Genomic DNA, 22,559 nt, shown 5'->3' with positions numbered 1-22,559 from the left:
CCTAGCCTTCAACACGATTCGAGAAGGCCACCTGTACCTGCCGGTGGACTATTCCAAGACGTTCTTTTCACGGCCTGCAGCGGCTACGCGTGTCCAACCTCAAGACGGCTCGCGCAGACGCAGTCGGCGCACGGTGCGCTCCCGGCAGCCCCCGCGGCACTGACCGTCGGAGGAGGCGGAGGGGGATGACGTCATCCAGCGGGGCGACGGACATTGGGCGCCATTTTGAAAAGGGAAAAAATTCCCTCCCCGGCGGCGGCGGCGGCGGCGGCGGGAGCGGCGGCGGCGGCCGAGGCTGAGCGCTCGTAGCGCCTCGGTCGGCCGCGCTCAGCTGGGCGCGTCCCGCCCGCGCCATGGCAGGTAAGAGCCGTGCGCGAGCGAGCGGGTGGACGGACGGTGGTGGGACGGGGCGGGGCCGGCCTGACGGCGCGCTGTGTTGCAGGAGCCGGAGGAGGCGGCTGCCCGGCGGGCGGCAACGACTTCCAGTGGTGCTTCTCGCAGGTGAAGGGCGCTGTCGACGAGGACGTGGCGGAAGGTGAGACCCGATCGACCCCCTAGCCCCGGGAGCCAAGGTCACGCTCAGCCGCCGGCCCGAATGCGGCCGCCTGTGCCCTCCTGGCCGGTGCTGTCCTGGGAGACCCTCGGCCGGCCAGCGGCTGAAGAGAGGGAGGGGCGGCTGTAGGGAGCCTGCGTGGGGAGAGACTGCGGCGGAGGCCCGCCTCGGGGATCTTTTGGGGAGACGGCAGTGGACGCTAGCCTTGGGAGGCTCTAGGGGGATGGCCGTGGACGCCAGCCTCGGGGGGTCAGTGGGCAGATGGCCGTGGAGGCCAGTCTCGGAAGGCTGTGGGGAGTCTGAGGAGGTAAGGCGGGAGACACAGATCAAACCATGCAGGGTAAAGTAGGTAGGTCTATGGCCACAGGTCTCTGGAGTCTAGGGTGTACAACTGTCTTGAATGCAGGCCCCCAGAGTCTGTAGGAAGGCAGGGCTGTAGACACTGGTCTCTGACTGTGGCCCTGGGATTGAGCTAAGAGTTGGTACTGTAGGGTAAGATGAGGCCCATATGTTGGGGGGTGGAGGGGCATGGCCGTTGGTCTTGAGGCCCTGTGGGGTAAATCATGTCTCACACACTGATGTAGGGTCCCGTGTGTTATAAAAGGGGACCGTGGACTCTTGTCTCTTTGGGGCCTGTACAAGGGAAAAAGAGATCCATGCAAGGTTATTGGTCTCTGGGCCCCATTCAGTGTGAGACTGAACTCTTGAGACATTGTGTGCCCCGGGTGCCCTCCTCAGTGGAGGTAGGTGTGCCAGTCTGCGCAGTCCAATCTCAAGCCAGAGAGACACTGGTCAGCCCTGGGCTTCCATCTCTTGGTCATGAGGTCTCCCGAAGCTCTGCAGTAGTGGCATTCCACTGCTAAGTGTCTTCTCTTCCTCTGCTGCTCTTTCCAAGTCACTCCTCCAGACTTCGTTCTCGGGGTTTTTTGGGTTTGTTTTGGTTGGTTGGTTGGTTGAGAAATGTTCTTGGTTTTGTAGCCCCGGCCGGCGTTGAACTCCAAGGCCATCGAGTCTGCCCCATCCTGCCCAAGTGCTGGAATGTCAAGCGCACACTTAGCTTTCTTTTCTACGCTTTTATTTATTTATATTGTGTGTGTTTGAGTGTGAGTGTGTACTTTACCCTGCACAGGTCAGGGTTAAAGGACAACTTATCGGAGTTGATTCTTTTTACCTTATGAGTCCCAGGGATTGAACTCGGGTCATCAGGCTTAACAGCAGATGACTTTACCTGCTGAGCCATCTGACCAGCCCCCCTCCCCACTTATTCCTTAAAATCTGTTTACATATTTTTGGAGTGTTTTTGTTTTTTGTTTGTTTTGTTTTGTTTTGTTTTTGAGACAGGGTTTCATGTAGCCCAGATTAACCTCAAACTCCTTCTGAGGCTGGCCTTGAATTCTTTTTGTTTTTGTTTCTTAAGATAGATTTCTCTGTGTGACAACCCTGGCTGTTTTGGAATCGGCTCTGTACACCAGGCTGTCCTCAAACTCATAGAGATCCGCCTGCCTCTGCCTGGAATTAAAGGGGTGGGATGTCAGGAATGCTAGGATTAAAGGCGGACACCACCACACCTGGCTTTGGCCTTGAATTCTTTGGCGTTCACCACAATGCCCTGCTTTCCGTAAGACTTTATCTGTTGCTTTGTCTTTCCCCTAATCCCAGCTGTAAATGTGCTGTGGCTGGAGTTTAGTAGACAAGGAACTAAGAGAGCTTGAGGGTTGTGGAATCCATTCTTAGAGACTGGAGCATTAGCATTTTATAGTAGAGTCATTGAAACTTGTTCAGCCGTCTGATAAACATGGACCTTTCCCTTTCTTTTGAAAGAAGTCTGTTCACCCCACCCACTGTCCTTGCCACCAGCAGCCTCTTCTCAGATGTCTTGTCCTGCTTCTTGTTTCCCCCTTCACCCTGTGTCTTCCTGCCTGTGTCTGGCCTGACTCATGATCCTTGAGAACATCTGGAGGTCTGTGGTCCCAGGGGACAGACAAGACCAGACCAGGTGAAACTGCTCTCCGAAAAGTTGCAGAGACACGTGGTTTGAGATTGAAGCCAGATGACTTTTATGTGAAGTAGTTTATTGATTTTGTTTCTTCTGTGTTGGCATAAAATGTATTACTGTGTTTCATTTTGCATGTGCCAAGTAGGTGACAGGTCAGCCTTACTTCTGTGATTATTGTAGCTATGGGAATAATGGTGGTAGGAAGGTGGGTTGGCCTTAATTTCTGGTTTCTATATGGTTTGGTTTGGTTTCCATTGATAAGTTAAATGAAATTAAACTGACTTTATACTTTGGAAAATGGCGTTCTTTCCTTTATAAATACTGACAGAAATATTTTGTTGCTTGTGTTAAACTGATTAGAACTTCTTGTGTTGTGTTTTGTTTTAAATTTTGTTTTTTTGTTTTTCTAGACAGGGTTTCTCTGTGTAGCCTTGACTGTCCTGGAACTCTGTAGACCAGGCTGGCCTTGAACTCAGAGATCTGCTTGCTTCCAACTCCCACCATAAAAGGTTGTGTTGAGACTAAAGGCATGTGCACACCGCCTCTGCCCACCCTTTGTATTATAGTAAAACTTTGAGTACATCTAAAATTTTAGTTAGCAAGTCTTTTTTATGTGTGTATAATATTTTGATAATTACCTGTATTTTTCTTTTTAATTGTATGTTCACAGTTTTCTGTTTTAACACACATACTTCTTAAAATCCATCATTTATAATTTCATCACTTTTTGTCAGACAGAGCTCTGGTATTGTTTGATTTATCAGTGATGGTTTAAAAAGGCAAAGGTAGTCATTGGCAACTAGGACTTGTTGTAGCAACAAGAATCACTGCCCCAGTCCTATCCAAACTCAAGCTTGAAGAAATGTTGGTGAGAGATAATTAAAGGTGGCATTTCAAGGGGTTTATTTCGCGTGCTGATGCTTGGATTTGAGAACTTAAGGTATGGCAAAATTTATCTGTTGAAACTTGTAGCTTGTGAGACTTTTTGCTCAGCTCTGCAAAATTCCATGTAGCACTGCTCCTGGCTTGTCTTTCTTTGGTCCTGGGCATAGACAGTCAGATGTGTCCTAGAGATTAAGTCTGAGGTCTTCTGACCTGGCAAGCAATACCCAGAGATCATGGGGGACAGAGGGTAGGGTGTAAATAGACAAGCCAGGCAGAGCAAGATGAAAGGGCTTTTGTATCCTGTTTTTAATCTAATAACCCCTGATACAGTATTGAACTGTGCACACTTTGATTACTTTTATGTATATAAGAATGAGATTTTGCTGTGAGTCCAGTCACCATTTCTGCTCAAAACCATGGTTTCATTGTGTGGTCGGTGAGTCCTTTACGCCTGCAAATGGGAGCAAGCTGGGCACACAGGGAGATTAGTAATTGTCTACTGATGGCCAGATGTGAGAGTGACTGACAGTAATGATTGGCTCTCCTTCTCCTGTTGGAGAGTAGACTAGGAAGCCAGAATCAAAATAGCAAACCTAGGGGACTTCCAAGTACTGGGCTTTAGTCACTGCTTTAGGGATTAATTATTTGGGCAGATTTTGTGATGTGCAGTGATTCAATCACCAGCTCCTGCTCTCTATTCCTGAACATTCTTCCTGCAGGTGAATATTGCATGACATTACAACCTTTTCCATGTTTGTACTTGGTACACTGAGTCCTCAAGCCTAAAGGCTTGTTTCCTAGGCCTTGCACAGGATCCAGCCATAAAGCAGTGATAGCTAACATCGAGTGCTTTGTGTGCCAGAAATTGTGCAGGAGCACTGCCTGTGACAGTTAATTTTACCTTTACCTATCTGAGAGGCCGTTCTTCCCAGTTTCAGATGCACAAACAAGGCACAAAGAGTGGTCCATAGCCATACTAGAACAGAAGCTGCCTGTTTCCAAAGCCTGTGTGTGCTTTGCTGCTCTAGTAACCAGGTTTACCTAGCCCTGGGGAAACCCCTTGCAGAATCTATCTGTTCGTTAGCAGAGATTGTACCACTAGCAGTTGAACTAAAATGCCTTTGAAAACACAGGAAAACCGCATGCTTTAAAAAGGAATGTTTATAGCCTGGAGTAGTAGAACACTTTGATCCCATCACTCTGGGAGGCAGAGGCAGGCGGATCTCTGAGTTTTGAGGCCAGCCTGGTCTACAGAGTAAGTTCCAGAATAGCCAAAATTACACAGAGAAACCTTGTCTTGAAAAAAACCAGAGAGGGGTGTGGTGGGGGAGATACTTAACAGATAAAGTCAGAAGTAAAGCGTTCAAGTGTAGTGTCGTTTTCTCAAACCTCACATCAAAAAGTAAGCCTCACAGACAAGTTGTAACTGGAGCCCTACAAGGCAGACACCTACTACTTTTGAAACAAGCTTGGAGTCAGCTCACTCACAGGGACCCTCAGGGCCTCTCCCTTTTTGTGTTCGTTGCTTTTCCAGAAGAAATGAGAGGAATTGATGAAGGAGAGTCTTATGTTGAGTTTGAAGTTTTTGAGCTTGGTATCATAAGATCAGCCAGTTTCTTCATGTCAGAACTCAAAATTTTAAATTCCTTGTGTTTTTGTTTATTTTGTTGTAATAATTTCTTTTCTTCATTTATATCATGTCTATACCTTCCTCAGCCCCTTCCAATTCCTCCTATGTCCCCCTACTACTCAGATTCTTGACCTCTTTTATTACTGTTACACACACTCACATACACAGGAAGAATAAATCCAACCTATAGAGTCTATTTAGTAGTGTTGTTATGTATATGTGTTTAGGACTGACCACTTGGAATTGGATAACCTGTTGTTGTTGTTGTTGTTGTTGTTGTTGTTGTTGTTGTTGTTGTTTTTAACTTATATTTGGAGAGCAGGCATCAGAAGACAATTTAGGGGAGTGATCCATGTGGGTTCTAGGGATTAAACTTGGTTCATCAGTTTTGGTAGCAAGCGCCTGTCCACTGAGCCATCTTGCCAGCCCTGCCATTTCTTAATTAATCCATGAGGGAGTTTATTGCTTTAAATTCAACTTTAACTTCTTTTTCTTTTTTAACCTAAGGAAATAATACAAAGTCAAACAAAAGGTCTATGTGCTTAACTCCAGGGTACACCTTGGGAATTATATAAGTGAGCTGGCAAGCTGAGTGATCTGGCATAAATAAAAAGATTTTTAAAAAAAAAGATAAGCCCTCCTTTGGGTCACAGAGTGTTTTGAAAGAAGCAAACCCCATAAGGTAACAAAATGAGCGGAAGTTGGGCTAAAGTCAGGAGGTAACTATGATTCACTGAATGTAAAATGCATCTCAGCCCAGCAGTGGTGACACACACCTTTAAACCCAGCACTCGGGAGGCAGAGGCAGGCAGATCTCTGTGAGTTCCAGGCCAGCTAAGGCAGAGAAACCCTGTCTACAAACAAACAAAAATTACATCTCATTTCATAGATAGTTAAATGTGGGGAATGTGGTATCGGGTGGGATATTTAGTCATAGTCTTTACGTGTTAGGACTGATTCCACATATGGAAATGGAAATTGATGCTTAACGTGGGTCTTTCTACTTTTTTCCCTTCTTTCTTTTTCAGTGGCACAGGGTGTTTGGTAAGGTGAATTATTTCCAATCTGAGTTCTGCACTCTGTTGCAGCATTTTCGTTTTGTCTGTAGGAACATGTGTCAGGGAGAGCATCAGTGAAGTGAACCAGTGGTAGTAAGTTGTTTGCAGTGGAACTCAACTGAGAAGGAGAACTCAGACACTTCCTCTTCCCAAGATCCCTGCAGTTCTTCATCCTCACTGCGTCGGCCACTTGCATCTTTGAAGTTGGATCTATGACCAGGGAGTTGACCTGGTCACAGTTACATAATTAGGTGTAGTTTGCAAGATTGTCCTTAGCATTAAATGAACACTGTTTTTAGTCCTTGATGTGAAGATTTCTTGTTTGAAGGGAGATCCTCGGTTCAGGGTATATTCAGCAGTTATCAGTTGTGAGGGCCCCTACAGACCCTTGATTGTCTAGAAATCACACCAAAAGATTTATGATAAAAAAAAGGTGCAGTACTTTGGTTACTGGTTAAAGTACTAATCTGGATGTTAAATAACCAACTTGAAATGTTTGCTTTTAGCTGTATTTAAGCAGAGATTGCTTTTTACCTCTGCAGTCTACTGAATCCTGTCTTCTGGACCTGGCATCTTGATTTTTTTCACTGTTACCCTACAATGTTGCCATCTTTGCATCATTGCTCCTGTTTCTTTCTTGTTCAAGATTATTCTTCTTGCTTCCTATCTATTCTCAACAGGTCACTGATCCTTCTTATTCCATCAGATTGCACCTGGTTGGTAGATCCCTGCTCTAGCTGCTCTTCACACCTGACTGAGGACTGTCCTTTGACTTGATGTTACATGTTAGGCTTGTCTCTTCAGCTTGATGCCAGTCAGTACAAAAAGGCAAGATATATGGAAAGGCAGTGTGCAGAAATGTAGGTACAAGCCCTGTTTCTACCCTCTTGCTAGCTTTGTGTTGGCTTAGCAGGACACTTCCATTTCCCCATCCAGAAATTGGGGACTTTACCTATGACCATTACAGAGTTGATGAAATTCCAGAGAAAACTGGAAAGCTCTGGCAAGCAGGGACACAGCTGGTACCTAGGGTACAACTTAGAGGAGCTGACCCTGTGCTGCTGTGGGAGGCATGGAAAAGGAATAGTGATCTTCGGCTTAAGAAGTGCACTGAAGGGCTGCCCGTGCTTGGCCTAAGAAGTGCAGAAATGAGGTTTGGTCAGTGGGTGGAGCATTGCATCCCTGCTAGGGGTAGGACATGGGGAGAACCAGAGAGAAGTGACCACTGCACAGAGGAGGTAGAGGTGGAAGGGAGGAAGTCAGGGCATGACAAGAAAGGAAGAAGAGAACATGTGAGGTAAAGAGTGCTTTGAGGAGAGGTATAAGAAGCATGGCTTTCTGAGAAGTATGAGAACCCAACTTGGTCCTTTGGCAAGCAGAAATGCCCTAAGAGGCAGGCCAGCCCAGCTAGTAATAATGCTACAGCCCTTGAATCCCATGCAAAGGCTTTGAGTTGTGCTATGAGTGACTATGATCTGAAGGTCCTAAGCAAGAGTGATAAGAACTCTCTGACTGTGTGAAGGTCACCCTGGCCTCTGGAGTATGACTGGGTAGAGGAGCACAGGTTCTAAGGAGGAAGTCAAACTCTCAGGAATTTGTACACTTTTCCACAGAGCCAAATGGCAAATAGTTCAGACTTTGCACTCTGGACTGTCCTTTCACTTGGTGTGACTTTGTTTGACAGTGTCCTATGTCAAGTGTTTTGGGGGTTGTTGTTGTTGTTGTTGTTTGGTGGTTTGTTTTGTTTTTGTTTTTTTGGTTGTTTGTGACAGGGTTTCTCTGTGTAGTTTTGGCACCTGTCCTGGATCTCGCTCTGTAGACCAGGCTGGTAACAGAGATCCGCCTGCCTCTGCCTCCCAAGTGCTAGGATTAAAGGCGCCGCCGCCGCCGCCGCCGCCGCCGCCACCACCACCACCACCACCACCACCACCACTCTATGTCAAGTATTAAACGTGTCTCTTCAGCCTGATGCCAGTCTAGAGTAAAGAAAGGTGGGACACATGGAAAGGCATTGTGCAGAGATGTGAGTACAAACTTTTACCTGCTGACCTCGAACCTTCAAGGTATACCTTGCTGGCCTTCCTGATTCTCAGGCATCTTACTTGGGACCCAGAAAACTTATGTGACTTAGACCTGTCAATATTTACTATATTTGAAATTAGAACAGCTTAATTTTTAATTTTTAAAAATTTTTTCACTGTAAAAAAAATCTATATGTTACTCTATTAATGAAAAACTATTTTTATGAAAAAGTTTAGTGAAAAGAATTCTATTGTCTTCCACTTAGCAATTCCTTTAAAAATGGCTTAGTAAGAGACAGCTAATCCTCAGATCTGTCCCCAGATTGGGTCTGTCACCGTTGGTTGTTGAAGTTCATGAAGAAAACTTGGCCTCAAACTGTAGTTAAAAAATGTAGAAGCAATTACTCTTTCCAGGGAGTGGTGGGTGTTCTGCTCTTTACTTGGTTGGGGCTTTGTTCTTAAGCTAAACATTGGGATCTGGACCACCAGGTTTTTGTGTGTGTGTTTTGGTTTTGTTGTTGTTGTTGCTTTGTTTTTGTTGTTTTGAGACAGGTTTTTTTTTGTAGCCTTGGCTGTCCTGGAACTAGCTCCGTAGACCAGGCTAGCCTCGAACTCACAGAGATCCTACTGCCTCTGCTGCCTGGCCATTGGAGAGCTTGTATACCCTGTCAGGCCAGACTCCATAGTTCTTACTCTTATGGGAGTATTTGTGTGTGGCGCTATTCTGATTTTTGAAGATTTTTTTTTTCATTATGTTTGTTAATGCTACTATTGATTTCCTCAGAAACTTCTCAGCAGGGGTAAGTGGTCAGCAGCAGCAGTAGATACAGGCTCCCCAAAGTCTAACGTGTTCTTGAAAACCTGGATTTTATTATTGACAACAGATTTTATTCATAATTTTCTCTAAAGTAAGATGCTCACTTTGCTCATTTTCAAAAATCTGCCACATGTCAAAGTCTGAATGACCAACCTTGGTAAGCCGTTCCAAATGAAGAGAGCGTTCTATGAAAACAATGGCAAGGAGGTGCCTTTCCTGGAGACAGATGTGCATGAAGCAGCAGCAGACAAACTTGGTGAAAACACAGAAAAGCCTGGTTACAGGATGGGGAGCAAGTCAAGTTAGTGATTCCTGTGTTGGTCGGGGACAGTCCTAAGGAAAACTGGCTCTTTGCCTTTTCTTTTGCCACATGGATGTCCAGTAGAACTTGAGGATGCTACTGCAGCATGGTGCTGGACTGGCTGCCAGTGGCCTCTACTTATCCACACGGAGGATGACATTGGTCCAGCAGAGCATAGATCTGTGTCATTTCAATACAGCTTTGACCCTTGAGTTCTCCAAGGATTCCTAAAGGTTCCACTGACCAAGCTGTGAGGACCTCTGCCATGCAGGAAACTATTAATAGTGGAATGACCAAGACAAGGCAGGTTTGAGGAACAACCACATTTTTTTTTTTTTTTGTCTTGCTGGATTTTATTGTTTTTGTCCCAAAACAAAAATACATTGATATTTATAGAAAACCAAATGGTAGAGCTGCTATAAAATGAAGCCTCTCTTGGTTTTCCCACTGTCCTGGAATCCCTCCTAGGTCCCCATCTGTAATTAACATTGTATATGTTCTCAGCCATTCTTTGTACTCATCTATCTTTATATTTTATGATTTAATTTATTTTTAAGCAGCAGCTCCTCTCCTGGACTTGTAAATTCTGTTTGTGGCTTCTTTATTAGTGTATGGTTTAAGATCCCTTGCCAGGAAGTTTTGTGTTTGACTCCTTAAATCCTGGCCACAGCCCTTGAGCTGTAACTGCTGCATTAAAGTCATTTCACATGTGAAGAAATTGATTCCCAGGAAGAGTGAGTGGGTCACTTTGGGCTGCTACAGAGCTGCAGGTATTCCAGTCAAGAGTTCTGTCCAGGTGGGTTATACCCACTGTCTGTGATCAGATGTGCTAGATCACCTTCATCTGTGGTTCCAGTCATCCTTCATGGTAGCTGCATTCTGTTTTTTATATAGGTATCTTAGTTAGGGTTTCTATTGCTGTGAAAACACACCATGACCACAGCAACTCTTCTTATAAGGAAAACATTTAATTGGTGTGTCTCGCTTACAGTTTCAGAAGTTCATTCCATTATCATCATGGTGGGGAGCTGTAGCTTGAGTTTTCCTGCCTGGCCCAAGGTCAGGGCAAATCTCTCTCACCTGCCAGGCCCACAGCCGCTCAGACCCGATCAAGTAAACACAGAGACTTATATTGGTTACAAACTGTATGGCCGTGGCAGGCTTCTTGCTAACTGTTCTTATATCTTAAATTAATCCATTTCCATTCATTTATACCTTGCCACATGGCTCGTGGCTTACCGGCATCTTCACATGCTGTTTGTCATCGTGGAGGCTGGCAGTGTGTCTCTGACTCAGCCTTCCACTTCCCAGCTTTATTCTCCTCCTTGTTCCACCTACACTTCCTGCCTAGCCAATGGCCAATCAGTGTTTTATTTATTGACTAATTAGCAACACATTTGCCATACAGAACATCCCACAGCAGGGAGCGTGGTGGCTTTCAGGCTGACATGAGAGCCCTACATCTTGCAGGCAACAGAAAGTTGACTGAGACAGTGGGTGGTATTCTGAGCATAGGAAACCTCAGAGCCCATCCCCAGAATGACACACTTCCTCCAACAAGGCCATACCTACTCCAAATAAAGCCATACCTCCTAATAGTGCCACTCCCTATGAGATTATGGGGGCCAGTTACATTCAAACTACCACAATAGGTACCCTCATCTATCATACTGACTGTACTTAGTACTAAAGTGATGCCCCAGGACAATCTTGTCCATTCATCTGCCTACCTTAAAAGGAAGGTAGTCCATCCACTGAGAAGTAGGCACATATCAGTAGCTATGCAAAATGGTAAGAATTCAGTTTGCTTAGCATTCTAGAGTCTCTCTTTGCTTGTGTTTTAGAGGGCAATTGGCATCTGTCTGAAGAGATGAGATCCCAGCCAGGCATGGTAGCACATGCCTTTAGTCCAACACTTGTAGGGAGCAGAGGCAATCAGAGTTCACTGAGTGAGTTGGTTCAAGGTCAACCTTATCTACAGAGAGAATTCCAGGCCAACCAGGGCTATACAGTGAAACCCTGTCTTTGTGGGGAGGGGAGCAGAAATAATTAGATGAATAAATAAAATAAAAGACATGTGACCCCATGGTTCCATGTGTACGAATCCTACAGAAATGTGCTGGCATTTCACCAAGAGGTGCTTTGCAGTTATAGAGCCTAAGGGCAGTGAAGCAGTGAGCTGGGTCATGCTGTATAACTGGTTAGAGGGGTCTGTGCTTGGTGAAAGCAACATGACCTGCTGAGTGACAGCACTTGCCAATCAGTGAGCCTGTATAAAAGGTGGTAAATGCCCGGGTCAGGATGGTACTAGCAGTTAATGTTTGTCACCTGTGAATGAAGATGGGACTGTCACTGAAGAGGTCTTTTGCTTTTATTTTGTTGCACACCAAAGTGCCTTTCATTTTTACAGTGATAAGGAGGAAAAGGCCAGCCAGAGAAATCAGATCGTTGGTAACAGCTAAGAGGTGGCAGATCTCCCATGAACTCCTAGTGAAGATCTTTGTGTCCACTTTTCCAAGGCACACTGGCTTTTGTAAACTGTTCTAGGCTACTACTTTTTCATGTTTAAAATTACTTAAGTTTTTATTTTTCTCTTTTAATTGCCCTGTTCTGGGTATCTAGAACAACAAAAGAACTGTTTATAAAAGCTTCTTTAGGCCTGGCAGTGGTGGCATATGCTTTTAATCACAGCACTTAGGAGGTAGAGGTAGGTGGATCTCTGAGTTTGAGGCCAGCCTGGTCTCCAGAGCTAGTTCCAAAACATCCAGGGCTACACAGAGAGACCCTGTCTCGAAAAACAAAAAAAGCTCAGTTACTTAACACAAATAGAACTTCTCAGTTTCGTTGTTGTTGTTGTATGCAGGAACCTGGGCTAGAGTACTGGTCATTTGTCCCATCTTGATATACCCTATATATATTGACAGTAAAGCACTAGTAGCGATGTAGTGATGGGAATAATGCAGGCACCTACATCTCAATGCCTGTACCTCAGCATTTGGTCTTGTTTGGATTTCTTTAAGAAATTAGAGCCACAGTTAGAGTTGAAGTCTATACATGTAATTTCTCAGTTGTACACCTCTGTCTCCTTGTCCACAGCAACAGTGTCTGCTGTGACCATTGTGCAGCTTGCCCCTGCCTCTGAGTTGATGAGTCAGTGCACAGATAGTTTTTGCTTGAGCAGACTGACTAGGATCACTTTCTCTGTGCCTTTTCCTACATCTTTCTATATCTTCCCTCTTGTTAACTCTGACCCACATGGTGTATTCTGTGCCTGATGTCTCTGCATGGACTGTGCCACTGTGTATTATACCAGAAAGGACATGAGGCAGTTGTCAAAAGCATTCAGGATGTCAGAGATCATCCTTGAAAGAAATAATGTCCTCTCCTTAGAACCCTGGTAAATTCAGGTATGAAACAGTGACATTCAAATGAAACAGACACTGAGAAAATATTTATCCTGTTTTTAGTTTACTTAATCATTTATTAAATAATTCAGAATTCAATGGTTTGTTTGGCTAGTTGTTTTTTTTTTTTTTAAAGATTTATTCGTTTATTTTGGATACAGTGTTCTGCCTGCATGTGTCCCTGCAGTCCAGAAGAGGGCACCAGATCTCATTGCAGGTGGCTGAGAGCCACCATGTGGTTGTTGGGAATTGAACTGAGAACCTCTGGAAGAACAGCCAGTGCTCTTAACCGCTGAGCCATCTCTCCAGCCCCCAGAATTCAGTGGTTTTTAAAAAGTAGTCAGTTTACATCATGAGAATGTTTGTGTGCAATTTTTGTAATCTAAGTAAAATACTACTACGAATGGGGAGAATTTATGGGTGAATTCTGTAAGTAAGCACTGTGTACATTGTCATTTCATTTCTTTTCTTCAGATACTAGAGATTGAACCCAGAGCCTCAGACATACTGGGCAAGCATTCAAGCCTTTTTTTTTTTTTTTTTTTTTTTTTTTTTTTTTTTTTTTTTTTTTTTTTTTTAGAAGGCTTGCTGAATTGCCCTGTTGGCCTCCCAAGTAGCTGGAATTATGGGTGCATGCCACTGTCTTGAGCTAAGTTACCGTGTGTGTGTGTGTGTGTGTGTGTGTGTGTGTGTGTGTGTGTGTGTGTGTGTTTGTTTCAGTCAAGCTTTCACTGTGTAGCCCAGGCTGGTCTCATAATTGAAATCAGCCTCTTGTGTGCAGCATTTCAGGCATGTGTACTCATTTGCATGGCCTGTACCTCATGGTTTTTCATTATCCCCAACCAGAGCCTATGCCTGTGAGTATTCTCTTCCTCCCTTTGCTGCACTGCTGCCAGACATACTCAGTCTTTAGGGAGTCTGTGTGTTAAGTAGGAGCACACTAGTCATCCACCTGTCTCTGCTAACTCTTCTGTATTCCAGGCCCCTCACAATGCTGGGGGCATCAGCACTTCCTTCAGACTTACCCATTTCATGGCAGGATCTGATGAGGACTTTTTTTTTTCCCCCCAAGATTTATTTATTTATTAGGTACACAGAAGAGGGTGCCAGATCTCATTACAGATGGTTGTGAGCCACCATGTGGTTGCTGGGAATTGAACTCAGGACCTCTGGAAAAGCAGTCAGTGCTCTTAACCGCTGAGCCATCTCTCCAGCCCATGATGAGGACTTTTGAAGCATGTGTTTTCAACCTACCTTTTTGTAACACAGTTTTTAGTACTTGTTACTCTTGTTAAATTTTTATTTTCAAACAAATGTATATCAGTTGGCAAACTTAGCTGTCGTACAGTTTCTTCACTTTAGAGAGAGCTTTGAATTCCTACCTATATATTTAAACATATGTTGGTGTTTAGTATAAGGAAGAGTCTTTCAGGGTTGGGTATATTCCTAGTGAATGCTAATGAAGATGCAGAACGAGAAGCAAGCTATTGGGAAGGATTAGCAGCCCTGTGTTAGGTTTAGAGTTCCAGCTTGAAATTCTGAGATATTTCTCCTTTTGGTACAGTTCTCAAAATGATGACTTTATTACATTAATGAGGACATCTCGGTCCTTATAGTAGCCTGAGTCTAAAGTACAGCAAATTTGGTCACTGTTTCTCTTCCAGTTCCCTCTATTTGAGGGACACAGAAAGAAGAGCCTCAGTAGGGCCACCTTGATTTTGGACTTGTTGGCCTCTAAAACCATGAGAGAACTTTCCGTTCACTCTAAATGTACTGGCTGTTCTATGATCTCAGCAGAGATTGACTAGCCCTGGGCAGCTAGCTACCTCTTGCTCATGGGACCCCCACTCCTCAGCCTTTGCTCTCATGCCAAAGGGAAACCCCATGAAGGCAGGGTTTGCCCTGAGAATCATGTTCTCAGAGCCATACCTGCCATAGAGTGGTCCCAACAGTGTCTGTAGTTTAAAAAGTAAACTTCACTGTCAGGTGGGTGCTGATAATGGAAGATGATTTACATCTGTTCCCCTAAACTGCCTGTGCCCTTCTTGTTCACACTCAGCATCTTTGATTTTAAAAATCAGGTAAGAGGACATGGTGGTGAATGCCTTTAAATTAGCCTTTAACCCCATCACTCAGCAGCAGGCAGAGCAGATCTCTGTGAGTTCAAAGACAGCCAGAGCTATATGGAGAGACCTTGTCTCTATAAAAAAAATTAATTAATTAATTAGTTAAAATAAAAATTAAGCATTGCCTGCAGAAGTGGCTTAGTGGTTAGAGCCTATACTGTTCTTCCAGAGGACCAGGGTTCCAGTCACAACACCTGAATTGGGTAGCTCATAACATTCCGTAACTCCAACCTTAAAAGAACTGAAGCCAGCCGGGCGGTGGTGGCACACGCCTTTAATCCCAGCACTCGGGAGGCAGAGCCAGGCGGATCTCTGTGAGTTCGAGGCCAGCCTGGGCTACCAAGTGAGTTCCAGGTAAAGCACAAAGCTACACAGAGAAACCCTGTCTCGAAAAAAAAAACCAAAAAAAAAAAAAAAAAGAACTGAAGCCTTCCTTTGGCATCTGTGGATACACACACACATAAATAAAAGTAAATCCTATGTGAGTGCATGTGTGTGTTCTTAAGTGCTAGCACCAAGCTGTGGTGTGGCCTGCAGTTCGTGTCCTGTCCTGCTGTGCATACCCACCACCTTGGCTCATTTTCCTCAGCCACAAGGACCTCTCTTCCCAGTGTGTCCTCCAGTACACATCTGTGTCACTGGCTCCCTACCACCTGCTGCTCTTCTGCCCTGCCCCCTCCTGGCCTTGAGGCTTCTTCTGAAGCCCATATCAAAGTAAGATGCTTTCTGATTCCTGCTTTTGAGCAATAAGCACTACTGGTGGCTTAGCTTTTTTTTAGTAACATCACCTTCAGCCCACAGCTACCTATAAAACAGCAGAATTGCGCTAATGGGCTATCAGTTTTATTGCAATATGTTTCTCATTACTGAACTAATTTGTATGTTTTCTTACGGTTTTATTTTTCCTGGAGTTAATGATCACCTCATTTTTATACAAAACCAGTTCCCCATCTCTCTCTTGTTTCTTTCCTCCCCCTCTCATTTGGCCAAATTGTAACTTTTTTAAGATTTTATTCTTATTTGGATGTATGTGAGTATGTACACGTGCATGAGCATGCCTACAAAGTTTCAGGGTATCAGATCCTTTGCAGCTGAAGCTGCTGTGAGCTGTGAGCTACCCCACATGGGAATCAAACTGTGGTGCTCTGAAAAAGCAGCAAGCAGTATAACCACATGAGCCATCTCTCCAGGCCTGCCAGTTCGTAGCTTCCAGCACTTTCTTGTAAATGGATTTGGCTTTTTACATGTTCAAAAACATTTTTATTCTCTCTTCAACCTTGACTAAAACTTAACTTTGTATAGAATCTTAAGTTGAAATTAGTTTTTTCTTAGAGTTTTAAGGATGGTAAGTATTTATTCCTCTCCCTACAACCTTGGGTGGCCATCAGACTCTCCTTCCTTTTGTGAGGTTGGAGTCTCTGCTGCTCTGTGAGGATGTCCTTGTTCTGCACCTATGCCTCAGTGGTGGGCTGGCTCATCAGCCCTTCTGCCTGCAGACCCCTGTACCTAGGAGACTCTGGTCCTAACCCTCTGATACTCTTCTCTTTCTCTCTTGTCTCAGAACTGTCAGCTGGGCCATATACCTCTGGAACCCATCCTCCAGATGTGTTTTCCTTCCTGTTGCCCATTGTACCTTGCAGTTTTTAGACTACTTACATTTCAGATAGAACTGCCTTCTCAGTCAGGCAGAGGTGATTGTAGCTGCCTCCCAGCCCTAAAGCTCATCCTAGGTGAGACTGGTTTGTATGTGCTCCCAGGAAGAGCTTGGTGTAACACTAGCACGGTGAGTGCTGTTAGTAGACAGCGGGGCTACAGACATTAGTGATCACTTGTGAGCCTTTATTAGTGGACTTCTGCTTTCCTCCAATTGTCTGCTTTGTTTGATTGACTTTTCTCACATCTGCAGATCCTGGGCTGTGCATTTGGTTTTAAAAGTAGAGCCACTGTGAAGACAGTTTTGTGAGCAAGTGGCCTTAGAGAACTGTTTGCATTCTGGGCTTTAGCATTTCAGAGTGGTATCCTGGGGTAGGGGTGCTAGACTATCACCTAGCATCTCAGGAACAAGAAATGGATATAGCCCCAAGGAATATTTCTCTAACTGGACTTGTCTGGCCTTGGGGCAGAATAGCTAGAATTGTCTCAGTGAAGTGATCTAGGCATTCAAGCAAGACCTTCTGTATCAGCTGGACCACCACAGTAAAGAGCCTCAGTGACCCCTTTGCCCCACCACAGTGAAGTTGCAGCCAGTTCTGTGTGGGCACTCTAATACATGGTAATTTAGAAATCATTCAGTTCCCTGTGGCAACACCATGTTTATGCTAACATCAGTCTCCTATTGTAAAATGGTATCCAGCAGAATGAATTGATGTTGATCATTTAAATTTTCTTGGTTTTACAATCTGTTCACATTAGTTCATGTGTACATTTAGCTTTAGAGTTTATCCAGGCTTTACAAAGAGCATTTCCATCTTTAGGCCCATACATGATTTGTGACTTAATGAAAATTATTTCTCGGCACTGATAGGCTTGGGAGTTCCTCTCTTAAAAGATTCGGTGTGTTTTAATTAAGCTGAAAATCACTGACAGCTAAAACATCATTAATTATGTAATATTGTCTATCCTCTGAGTATAAATGACATAGGTTTTTCTTTTTTTTTTTTGGACCAATAGAAAAAGTTTTAATTTCATTGACGCATATTAAATTATTTTGAGTAACTTAAGGGTAATAGATTGGAGGTGTGGCTAAGTGGTAGATCACTTGCATAGTATACAAGAGGCCCTGGTTTTATGTAGGAGTGGAGTGTGTGCTGCTAATAAAAGTAGCCCAGCTGAAAGCTGGGCAGTGGCGGTGCACGCCTTTAATCCCAGCACTCGGGAGGCAGAGGCAGGAGGATCTGTGTGAGTTCGAGGCCAGCCCGGGCTACAGAGTGATTTCCAGGATAGGCTCCAAAGCTACACAGAGAAACCCTTGAAAAAAAAGGAGCCCAGCTGATCATGGAGGCTCATGCCTATAATCCCAGTTCTTGGGAAGTGAAGGCAAGAGGATCAGAAGTTCAAGGTCAGCCTGAGCTACATGAGATCCTCTCAAAAAAGGGAAAATGTGGTCTAGTATGCCACATCCAACTGAAGCATTCTGAGGAAAGTAGCCCCCACAAGTGGGGTCAGCAAACAATACCTGTACAGTCAGGCCATCTCTGAGATGTCTGCAGAAACTGCTGGCAACTATTTGATTAGTGCACTGTGCAGTGTTAAGAGTGCTCTCTCGGAAACACTGGCAGATGAATTTCTGCCTTTCCACTGTGTCCGAGTTTATTGAATAACAATAAATTCACAAGGGGTGGGAGTTTCATTGGTTGCAATTTGCCAGATAGTTCTGTTTTCCTTGACAGCCAGCTAAGACAAACACTGGTTCTTTTATTCCCATTATATTAATAAGAGAGCTAAACAAATGCAACATAAATATTATTTATAATATTATAATATTAACACTCAAATCATACATTATACATCATCTAGTAATAGCTCTGTACATGTATGTGGGCTGCAGAATGGCTACAGGGGTTAAAGAGGCCTTAGCAGAATTCAAACAGAGGCCTGCTGGAAATGCTGCTGCCACCTGAGGGTCAGAGTTAAGCCGCAGAAGTGAGATGTGGAGAGGCAAAGTGTAAACCACATCTAGGTAACTCTGGGAAGATGGTTGAATGGCAGGTCCAGACAGAGTGCTGGGTTGAATGGAGAGAGCAGTTGGAGCAGATCACATCATAGACCAGGCCAAGCTGAAATCCCTGAGACAGTCAGTTTTTTGCTTTTGGTTCCTTGATGCACACCCAGGTGGTCAGATGACAGATTAGTATGGCCATTACGGTGTTAGGTGCCTACCTCTGTATAGGTTCCACTTGAGGGAGCTGCATCTTTTCCCCAGTCTGGACATACCAGACTTGGCTTTCCTGGTGATGACTTGAATATGCTCATGTGCTCCTGTGGTTCTCATTTGCTTTTGATAAATTTACAGGATGGCCACCCTTTCTACTTTTTATCAACCCAGCTTGTGTCTGTGGGCAGTACCAGGCAGATGGCATTTGTTTAGTGTCCACCCAAATGCAGAGTTAGCCTAAATTCTCATAATGGAATTAAATATTGCTTATAAAATGGAGTCTCTTGGGACAGGACATCCTAAAAAAAAGTTTTTTGGTTTTGTTTTTCAGGACAAGGTTTCTCAAAAATCACTGTTTTATACAGTAAGGAGTAACTTAGAGCAGGGCACAGTTTGATCTCATCATACAACCCTTAGGAATTGCATCTATTCATTTGGGAGTTCTTTCCATCGTTTCAACCTTTGTGGAGAAGGTGCTTACAGCTTTGTTCTCGTCTGCCTGTCTGTTGTTGTGACAAACACCATGACCAAATAAAACTTGAGGAAGTTTCATTTGAGGTTATTTCCACCTACAGGTTATAGTTTGTTGTTGAAAGAAACCAGGGCAGAGACCTTGGAAGGAAGCTTGTTTACTCCCTCTGACTTGCTCAGCCAGCTTTCTTATAGTCAGGGCCAACAGTGAGCTCTGCCCTTGAATATCAATTAGCAATTAAGAAAATGCTTCACCAGGTAGTGGCACACACCATTAATCTCAGCACTTGGGAGGCAGAGGCAGGCAGATCTCTGTGAACTCAAGGTCCTCTAGACTACAAAGACAAGACCCTGTCAACCCCACCCCCGACCCCGCTCGCCACTGCTGCCACCACCAAGAAAAAGGAAAAAATGCTTCACAGACTGGCCACAGGCCAATCCAATTGAGGCAGTTCTAGTTGAACTCCCCTCTTGTCATGTAATTCTAGTTTTCTGTCAAGTTGACAGCTGATGCTGACCTACAAAGCTGTATAGTATTTATCTCTGTAAACTTCCTGCTTTAGTAGATAGTGTGGGGAGCACAGAGATCCATCTGCGACATGACTGGCCTCAAGGCAACTGTATTGTAAATCAGCTATCCTTACTGCCACATGAACTGCAGTCCCCTCCACAGGATATGCCCAGACTGCCTCAGAGAGTGTCTGGGCCTTGTTCTCATTTAGGCAGCAGGCAACACAGCTGAAATAGCCTAGATCCTTTTCTGGAAAATATGACAGCTTTTTCCCCACTCACAGGCATGGAGCATATTTCTTCCCTAGCCCCCACAGGGACACTCACCATTTATTTGCTACAGAGGTTCTTCTCACACCTTGGAGCTGGGGAAGATCTTGAACAGGGTGGCCATGGTGCCTGTGCTTACACAGCCCATGGTTGTAAGAGTAAGCTCCCAGAGTCAGGCCTCCCTCGTAGCCTCTGACGTATCAGGGAATCTCCCACTTCTGACATAGGAGGCAAAGCCAGACTCCACCAGCAACTACAGTGAATGTGTTCTGCCCAACCCAGGCCACTATTTCAAGGGCAGAGGGTGGAGTCTGCAGGGTTGAGTGTGATGCTAGGCTACCAGGCCAACAGTGCTACCCCGGCAATGTTGATGTAAGCCTTGCGGTGAACTTAGTGTCTTCAGGGACACCCACATAGACGCAGGAGCTGCTGGGCCTTGGAGCTTATTTCTTGACCTAATATTCTGTATTGTAAGTTCAGACCTACTGTGGAATATTATTTTAAGATGTGTTACATTTGTGTATGCTGTGGAACATTTTAATGATGCAAAGATGTGTTGCATTCTTTTATGTTGCATTTGTTTAGCTCTGTGAAGCTGTGTTACTTTTCCTGTCTAAAACACCTAATTGGTCTAATAATGAGCCGATAGTGAGACAGGAGAAAGAATATGTGGGCTGGCAGGCAGAGAGAATAAATAGGAGAAATCTGGGAAGAAAGGAGGGAGGAGTGAGAAGAGAAGGTGAGGAGGAGGCTGGGAGCCAGCCACACAGCCAGACATGGAATAAGAAGGAAAGAAAAGACATACAGAAATAGAATAAGGTAAAACCCCAGAGGCATAAGGTAGATAGGATAATTTAAGAAAAGCTGGCTAGGGCCGGGCGTTGGTGGCGCACGCCTTTAATCCCAGCACTTGGGAGTCAGAGCCAAGCGGATCTCTGTGAGTTTGAGGCCAGCCTGGGCTACCAAGTGAGTTCCAGGAAAGGCGCAAAGCAACACAGAGAAACCCTGTCTCGAAAAACAAAACAAACAAAAAAAAAAGAAAGAAAAGAAAAGCTGGCTAGAAACAAGCCAAGCTAAGGCCTGGCATTCATAAGTAAGAATAAGCCTCCATGTGTTTATTTGGAAACTGAGTTGGCGAGCCCCCAAAGAGCCTAAAGAGTAAGGAAAAATAAACCAACTACAATCAACTCTCTCTAAACCTAAGGGCTGAAGAACTTTTTCAGTGCTTATATTGGTTGCTCTTTGAACCCATGATCTTTATTTCTGGTAAACTCATGCCTAAAATCTTGGTGTATGTGTATGTCTTGAGAAATCTTGAGGATTCTCATTGCCTCACTATATAAGTGAACTACTGATAATGAATGGTCTTCATCCAGTCAGTGAAGTACAGGACACTGAAATGTACTGTCAGTAGTGTTTACAGAGGCTAGCAAAATAATAGAAATGTTTTAATACTCATACTTCCTGTATTAATTCCTGTTTTAATACTTATACTTCCTGTATTAAAACAGCCCTACTATTATTTTGTAAGAATCAAATTTAGGAAGCTGGAGAGGTGATTCGGTGGTTTTGTTTTGTTTTGGTTTGTTTTTTTTTTTTGCTCTATACCTGTAGGCAAACATTCATGCACATTAAAAAAAAATATCATTTATTTTAAAAGTTGACATTAAGTATTTTAAAATTAGGCACCATTTTTCTAAGACCAACCAGAGTGTTTTATGTTGTTTTCCTTTAAAAATTATTTGCCAGGGGCTGGAGAGATAGCTCAGCTGTTAAGAGCACTAGCTGCTCTTTCAGAGGACCTGAGTTTAGTTCCCAACAACTGCATGTGTCTCACAACCACTATAGTGGGACCTGATGCCCTCTACTGGCATAAAGGCATTCATGCAGATAGAGCACTCATGTACATTAAATAAATAAGTAAAGTAATAATTTCCTAAAGTCTTGCTCTACTTTGCAAAGAAAAGCAGCCCAATTTAGATAAGTTTGGTGTATGCCAGGGACACCAGGTACTGAGTCAGTGAAATCAGACTCTCAGAATTCACGTGTACTGGTGGTCTCTATCTTAGATCCAAAACACAGCCAACAAGTGTATATATTTGCCGTGGAATGTTTGTTTTATCTGGGGAGAGAGTTTGTCCGTGTTCATTTTTTGATCCTCACAAAAAACGTCAGTTGTGATTGACTCTGTCTTCTGTTGACAGCCGACATCATCTCCACCGTTGAGTTTAACTACTCTGGAGACCTTCTTGCAACTGGAGACAAAGGTGGCAGAGTTGTTATTTTCCAACGGGAACAAGAGGTCAGTGCTTTACAGTCCACAAATCAAAGGCATCACTACACTCTGCACATACTGCTTACCAGAAAGGAAGCATAGTTTTCAGTATCCGGCTTTCTTTGACACTCAGTCCTGTTGCAATAACTGTGTAGGACTTTTTTTTTTTTTTTTTTTTTTCCAAACACTACCGTGGTAGATGAAGAAGAAATCCACTACTCACTGTGAGTACTCCTAAGCTGACGATGCCTTCATCCTATTGCAACAGGTACTTAGAAAATATTTTTGTTAAAAAAGCATGCCTGTCTTACATGGGTCCATAAGACAGCTGGAAAGAGTATGAAAATATGGTATCTCTGGATACCAAA

The 22,559-nt window shown here is 44.1% G+C and overlaps 1 protein-coding gene across 1 annotated transcript in view; it reads left to right on the top strand.

The window, feature by feature from the left end:
• The first annotated feature begins 255 nt into the window (after positions 1 to 255).
• Ppp2r2d (protein phosphatase 2 regulatory subunit Bdelta) overlaps positions 256 to 22,559 on the top strand; it is a 37,804-nt gene continuing 15,500 nt past the window's right edge. The window contains exons 1-3 of the mRNA XM_059265059.1: positions 256 to 360; positions 443 to 535; positions 22,121 to 22,218. Coding sequence (XP_059121042.1) covers positions 354 to 360; positions 443 to 535; positions 22,121 to 22,218 — 198 coding nt within the window. The 5' untranslated portion in view covers positions 256 to 353. The remainder of the gene's footprint in view (positions 361 to 442; positions 536 to 22,120; positions 22,219 to 22,559) is intronic.

Source organism: Peromyscus eremicus, chromosome 1, assembly GCF_949786415.1.
Source record: "Peromyscus eremicus chromosome 1, PerEre_H2_v1, whole genome shotgun sequence".
NCBI lineage: Eukaryota > Metazoa > Chordata > Mammalia > Rodentia > Cricetidae > Peromyscus > Peromyscus eremicus.
The sequence above is the reverse complement of the archived record's forward strand: the minus strand, read 5'-3'. Positions and strand labels throughout refer to the sequence as shown.